Below are 7255 nucleotides of genomic sequence, written 5' to 3' on the forward strand. Positions count from 1 at the left end.
GAAATTTTGGACATTATTCAAAACAATGCTAGATTCTGAATATTTTGTGACTAACCATCTGAATCTTGCTATCTTTATAATAGTGAACCACAGTCTTAAGTTCCCTGTAGCACCTCAATGACACCCTCAAGAGGAGTACGATACCTCATAAGGGGTACGATATCAAACAACCATTCTAAAAGTTTGAAGCTGGAAGCTTTCAATAAATGTTACTGCAGTCTGCCAACCACGTATAGTTACAACATGAAGAGTCTAGACGCCATTTGAATAATGGCCTTACATGTATTGTCACAGGATTATCTCCAAGACCTCAGACGCCCCTCTGTATACATTAGTGATGGATCACTCATTTCCTTTTGTAAGTGAGCAACCAGTTCTTTGTTTGGTGGTCAAAGAACTACCACCGCCTATGACACTGAGTTCTATAGTTATGAGCTAATCTTCTGTCCTTCTGTCTTCACTGGTGAGGACACCAGTGTTATATTGTGAGTGAATGAGCTGTCCTTTCCTTAAGAAAACATTGTTATGCAGTAATAACCTGATGTCAATAAACACACCATTAAATTCCTCTTGGAGGGGCATAAGATATGAATTTTAGAAGCTGTGTACACCTTCTTTATGCAGCAGCTGTTTCTTGAAGTAGACTATCTTGGGCTGATCGTGCCTAACTGGGACACTTGTGTGAGATATGTAGAGAGGAGACTTCCCACTCAACACTCTCAAAGTAAAAAGGCAAATTACAGAGGGTCAATTTAAAATGATTTAGTAAAAAAAGGGTAAGAACATTTTTATTGAAAGCATTTAGGATTTCATAGATACAGTCTACCGAAGAGAGGTAAAGTAAGGTTGTGTCAGAGATATTTAGAGAAGAAACCCACTAACAAAAAGTGGTTAAATGGCACCGAACATTATTCAGAATTTTATCTTGCACGGGGACCAAGAACTTTCTCACCAGCAAGTCAAGGATTTTCCCTACAATAACTACGAAACTGAGTAGGATTTTATGTCTAAATACTTTATTCATTTCCTTCTCCAATTTAATAACAGATGTTTGGAAGACATTATGTTCCAATAAATTAAATTCCAAGAATGTAACTTCTTTTTTCTTGACTTCCAGCTGCTCAGCTGGATCCCCTGTGTTCTTCCTCTGGGGAGATGTTCAAGAAGAGTCTGACTGAGATGTCTTAGGAAAACTTGCAGTTCAGATGGGTAGACCCTCCTCCATATGGTCAAAAGCCGCCCTTCCCATCCTGAGTTTGCACAATGTGCTCTGTTGACATCTTTAGTTAGGTCCTCAGAAACTCATGAGCCAGGGAAATAATACTCAGACACTGGTAAGTGAGTTCATTCTGCTGGGGCTGTCCAGGGACTGGGGGACTCAGGTCTCCCTCTTCGTCCTGTTCCTGACCATGTACTTGGTGACCGTTGTGGGGAATTTCCTCATTCTTCTTTTGATCCGACTGGACAGCAGGCTTCATACTCCCATGTACTTCTTCCTTACTGTTTTATCCTTGGTGGACCTTTGTTACGCAAATAGTATTGCCCCACAGCTGCTCGCCCACTTGCTCACAGTCCGGAAGTCCATCCCATTCCACAGTTGCGTGCTCCAGCTCTATGCGTCCCTGGCATTGGGTGGGTCTGAGTTCTTCCTGCTGGGAGCCATGGCCTATGACCGCTATGTGGCTGTGTGCCACCCGCTGCACTACACAGTCATCATGCATGGGGGGTTGTGTCTGGGACTGGCCGCTGGCTGCTTGGTGGCTGGTTTCACGAACTCCCTGATGGAAACAGTCATAACCTTCCGGCTTCCGCTGTGTCACAATACTATTAACCATTTTGTCTGTGAGACCCTCGCTGTGCTGCGCCTAGCCTGCGTGGACATCTCCTTCAACATGGTCATGGTGGCCGTTTCAGGGTTCCTGGTGATCATACTCCCCTGCTCCTTGGTCTTGTTCTCCTATGGCCGGATAGTTGCTGCCATTCTGCACATTCGCTCTGCTCAGGGACGCAGCAAAGCGTTTAGGACCTGTGCCTCTCACCTCACAGTGGTGTCCATGTGCTTTGGGGCTGCCATCTTCACCTATCTGAAGCCACGGTCGGCCTCCTCCATGGAAGAAGAGAAGCTGGTTACTCTCTTCTATGCCGTGGTGGCTCCTATGTTGAACCCTTTGATCTACAGCCTGAGAAATAAGGAAGTTATGGCTGCTCTCCAGAAAGTTTTAGGGAAATGCAGAGACAAAAGATAGAGAATTGTAAGAACTTCTTGTTATCTGTCATCAAAACGAAAGGGAGATCACATAAGTGTAGATGGAATGCCCACATTTACAATGAAGAGACTGTTATGGTCTGATCCTTGCATTTGAATGAAGTGTTCTTCTACCTGATTGGTGATTTCATTCTATAGACAGATACCAGATAATTTATGTCAGTGATCCATGAGAAAGCCTCACCTTAGACCATCTTGCCTCAGTTATCCAGTAGTATTCAGACTTTATCTGACCAGCTTTGGTTTTATTGGTGTATCAATGTCTGAAGGAATGATCTGTGGCTTCACTAAGCAGAGCTGGTTTGTGCAGTGAATAGTAGATGAATTCCACAGATTAGGGCTTCTTCTACCTCATAGAACAGAATGGAGACTGTCCACTTGAAAATACTCCAATTATTTCCTCCAGGATAATCAGAAGTAATTTCTCCAGCTCTTCCTTAAATAATAGCAATTTTTTAAAACTTTCAACACCATCTGTGTCTTAATCTAGAATGTGATATCATATCCTGAAATAAATAACACATGGACACAATATTTGTTCAGACCAGAGTATTGGAATTCATTTGCTTTTGAAGAAACAAATTTACTTATAATGTGCAAAATATCTGTGACTTTACTGTTGTTTTTTTTTTATTCTGTGGTAAAATAGATATAACATAAAAGTTGCCAATTTAGCCATCTTTTAAGGATACAATTCAGTGGCATTAATTGCATTAAAAATGTTATATAGACATCACTGTATCTATTTCCGAAATCATTCATCACCATAGTCTATTATTTAGTTAATTTTCCAAGACCTATTTCCTAGAAACTGGTTACAAAGTCTCCACACCCATTGCATTTTATTTTAACTTAAATGTAGGTATGTCTATTTAGTTCTGCTAATTGTTATTATTGATTTCACATATCACACCAAGATTATTTTGCATTTTGCTCCTCCCATTTATTCCTTTAGTTTACTTTTTCTATCTGTTCATAGACAAAATAAAAAGAAAAAGTTATAAGAAGAAATACTAAATAATACATGTCAATTCTATATCACTGTGAACCTACCTCCAGGTAGCAAAAATGGGTCCAGATGTCATATAATTGAAATCACATAATACGTATCCTGTTCAGATTAGCTTCTTTGCTTTAGTAATGTACATTTATGTTTTCTCCATGTCTTTTCATGGCTCAGTAGCTCATTTATTTTTGGAACTGAATAATACTCCATTATCTGTGTGTATCAGTTTATCCGTTCATCTACCAAAGGAAACCTTGTTTGTTTTTAAGTTTGGGTAATTACAAATAAAGAACTGCCAGGTTTTGTGTGGACATATTTTCAACTCCCTTGGGTGAATACCAAGACACATAATTGCTGGATCATATGGTAAATGTATGTTTAGTTTTATAAAACAAAACAAAACTGTCTTCCAAAGTGTCTGCACCATGTTGCAACACAACCAGCAATAAATGAGAGTTTCTATTGCTCCGTATTTCAGCCACAATTGGTATTGTCAGTGTTCTGAATTTTGGCCATTCTAACAGGTGGGTAGTAGTATCTCACTATTGTTTTAATTTGCATTTCCCTGATGACATATGATGTGAAGCACCTTTTTCTATATTTATTTGCCACCTGTGTATCTTTGGTGAGGTGTTTTGTTAAGGTTTGGGGCCATTTTTAAATCAGATTGTTTTCTTATTGTCAAGTTTTGAGAGTCCTTTGTATATTTTGGATAATAAGTGTTGACCAGATATGTCTTTTGCCAAAACTTTCTTCCAGTGTGTGGCTTATCTTTTTATTCTTCGGAGAGGATTCACCTTTTTTTTTTTTTTAATAATTTTATTTTTTTAATGGGGTGACATCAATAAATCAGTATACATATATTCAAAGATAACAAGTCCAGGTTATCTTGTCGTTCAATTATGTTGCATACCCACCACCCAAAGTCAGATTGTCCTCTGTCACCTTCTATCTTGTTTTCTTTGTGCCCCTCCCCACTCCCAATCCCTCTCCCATTCCTCCCTCCACCCCCGTAACCACCACACTCTTATCAATGTCTCTTAGTTTCACTATTATGTCCCACCTACGTATGGAATAATACAGTTCCTGTTTTTTTCTGATTTACTTATTTCACTTCGTATCATGTTATCAAGATCCCACCATTTTGCTGTAAATGTTCCGATGTCATCATTTCTTATGGCTGAGTAGTATTCCATAGTGTATATGTGCCCCATCTTCTTTATCCAGTCATCTATTGATGGGCTTTTTGGTTGTTTCCATGTCCTGGCCACTGTGAACAATGCTGCTATAAACATGGGGCTGCATGTGTCTTTACGTATCAATGTTTCTGAGTTTTGGGGATATATACCCAGTAGAGGGATTGCTGGGTCATAAGGTAGTTCTATTTTCAGTTTTTTGAGGAACCACCATACTTTCTTCCATAATGGTTGTACTACTTTACATTCCCACCAACAGTGTATGAGGGTTCCTTTTTCTCCACAGCCTCTCCAACATTTGCTATTACCTGACTTGCTAATAACAGCTAATCGAACAGGTATGAGGTGGTATCTCATTGCCGTTTTGATTTGCATTTCTCTAATAGCTAAAGAAGATGAGCATCTTTTCATATATCTGTTGGCCATTTGTATTTCTTCCTGGGAGAAGTGTCTATTCATATCCTCTTCCCATTTTTTTATTGGATTGTTTGTTTGTTTGTTGTTGAGTTTTATGAGTTCTTTGTATATTTTGGATATTAGGCCCTTATCTGAGCTGTTGTTTGAAAAAATCATTTCCCATTTAGTTGGCTTTCTGTTTATTTTGTTATCAGTTTCTCTTGCTGAGCAAAAACTTCTTAGTCTGATGTAGTCCCATTCATTAATTTTTGCCTTCACTTCTCTTGCCTGTGGAGTCAAATTCATAAAATGCTCTTTAAAACCCAGGTCCATGAGTTGAGTACCTATGTCTTCTTCTATGTACTTAATTGTTTCAGGTCTTATGTTTAGATCTTTGATCCATTTTGAGTTAATTTTTGTACAGGAGGAGAGACTGTAGTCCAGTTTCATTCTTTTGCATGTGGCTTTCCAGTTTTCCTAGCACCATTTATTGAAGAGGCTTTCTTTTCTCCATTGTGTGTTGTTGGCCCCTTTATCAAAAATTATTTGACTATAGATATGTGGTTTTATTTCTGGACTTTCTATTCTGTTCCATTGGTCTGAGTGTCTATTTTTCTGCCAATACCATGCTGTTTTGATTGTCGTGGCCCTATAATATAGTTTGAAGTCAGGTATTGTAATGCCCCCAGCTTCGTTCTTTTTCTTTAGGATTGCTTTGGCTATTCGGGTTTTTTTATAGTTCCATATAAATCTGATGATTTTTTGCTCTATTTCTTTAAAAAATGTCATTGGAAGTTTGATGGGAATTGCATTAAATTTGTATATTGCTTTGGGTAATATAGCCATCTTGATTATATTTATTCTTCCTAGCCAAGAATAAGGTATATTCTTCCATCTCATTATATCTTTTTCGATTTCCCTTAACAATGGTTTATAGTTTTCATTATATAAGTCCTTTACATTCTTTGTTATGTTTATTTCTAAGTATTTTATTTTTTTTGTTGCAATCGTGAAGGGGATTATTCTTTTGAGTTCCTTCTCAGTTGTTTCATTGTTGGCATATAGAAAGCTATTGACTTCTGTATGTTAATTTTGTATCCTGCGACCTTACTGTATTGGCTTATTGTTTCTAGTAGTCTTTTTGTGGATTCTTTGGGGTTTTCGATGTATAGGATCATATCATCTGCAAAAAGTGATACCTTTACTTCTTCTTTTCCGATATGGATGCCTTTTATTTCTTTGTCTTGTCTGATTGCTCTGGCTAGAACCTCTAGTACCACATTAAATATGAGTGGAGAGAGTGGACAACCCTGTCTTGTTCCTGATTTAAGGGGGAAAGCCTTCAGTTTAGTGCCATTTAATATGATGTTAGCTGATGGTTTATCATATATGGCCTTTATCATGTTGAGATATTTTCCTTCTATACCCATTTTGTTGAGAGTCTTAAACATAAAATTGTGTTGTATTTTATCGAAAGCTTTTTCTGCGTCTATTGATAAGATCATGTGGTTTTTGTTCTTTGTTTTGTTGATATGGTGTATTACATTAACCGTTTTACATATGTTGAACCATCCTTGAGATTCTGGGATGAATCCCACTTGATCATGATATATTATTTTTTTAATATGTTGTTGTATTCGATTTGCTAGTATTTTGTTTAGTATTTTAGCATCTGTATTCATTAGAGATATTGGGCTGTAGTTTTCTTTTTTTGTGCCATCCTTGCCTGGTTTTGGTATGAGGGTTATGTTGGCCTCATAAAATGTGTTTGGAAGTATTGCTTCTTCTTCAATTTTTTTGGAAGACTTTGAGTAGAATAGGAACCAAGTCTTCTTTGAATGTTTGGTAAAATTCGCTGGTATAGCTGTCAGGGCCTGGACTTTTATTTTTGGGGAGGTTTTTAATGGTTTTTTCTATTTCTTCTCTACTGATAGGTCTGTTTAGGCTTTCTGCTTCTTCATGACTCAGTCTAGGAAGGTTGTATTGTTCTAGGAATTTATCCATTTCTTCTAGGTTGTTGAATTTAGTGGCATAAAGTTTTTCATAGTATTCTACAATAATTCTTTGTATATCTACGGTGTCCGTGGTGATTTCTCCTCTTTCATTTTGGATTTTGTTTATATGAGTTCTTTCTCTTTTTTCCTTGGTAAGTCTTGCCAAGGGTTTGTCAATTTTGTTGATCTTTTCAAAGAACCAGCTCCTTGTTCTATTAATTTTTTCTATAGTTTTTCTGTTCTCTATTTCATTTATTTCTGCTCTGATTTTTATTATCTCCTTTCTTCGGCTGGTTTTGGGTTGTCTTTGTTCTTCTTTTTCTAGTTCCTTAAGGTGGGAAGTTAAGTGGTTCACTTGGGCTCTCTCTTGTTTGTTCATATATGCCTGAGTGATATG

The 7255-nt window shown here is 37.5% G+C and overlaps 1 protein-coding gene across 1 annotated transcript; it reads left to right on the top strand.

Moving 5' to 3' along the window:
• The first annotated feature begins 1304 nt into the window (after positions 1–1304).
• Positions 1305–2246, top strand: LOC136323462 (olfactory receptor-like protein OLF3). Its single transcript, XM_066255306.1, has one exon. It carries the CDS (start codon positions 1305–1307, stop codon positions 2244–2246), a length of 942 nt encoding a protein of 313 aa, XP_066111403.1.
• The last annotated feature ends 5009 nt before the right edge of the window (positions 2247–7255 follow it).

This window comes from Saccopteryx bilineata, chromosome 2, assembly GCF_036850765.1.
Source record: "Saccopteryx bilineata isolate mSacBil1 chromosome 2, mSacBil1_pri_phased_curated, whole genome shotgun sequence".
NCBI classification, from domain to species: domain Eukaryota; kingdom Metazoa; phylum Chordata; class Mammalia; order Chiroptera; family Emballonuridae; genus Saccopteryx; species Saccopteryx bilineata.

Excerpts from the sequence above, each read along its gene's own strand:
- LOC136323462 (XM_066255306.1), top strand. The coding sequence starts at position 1,305 with ATGAGCCAGGGAAATAATACTCAGACACTGGTAAGTGAGTTCATTCTG.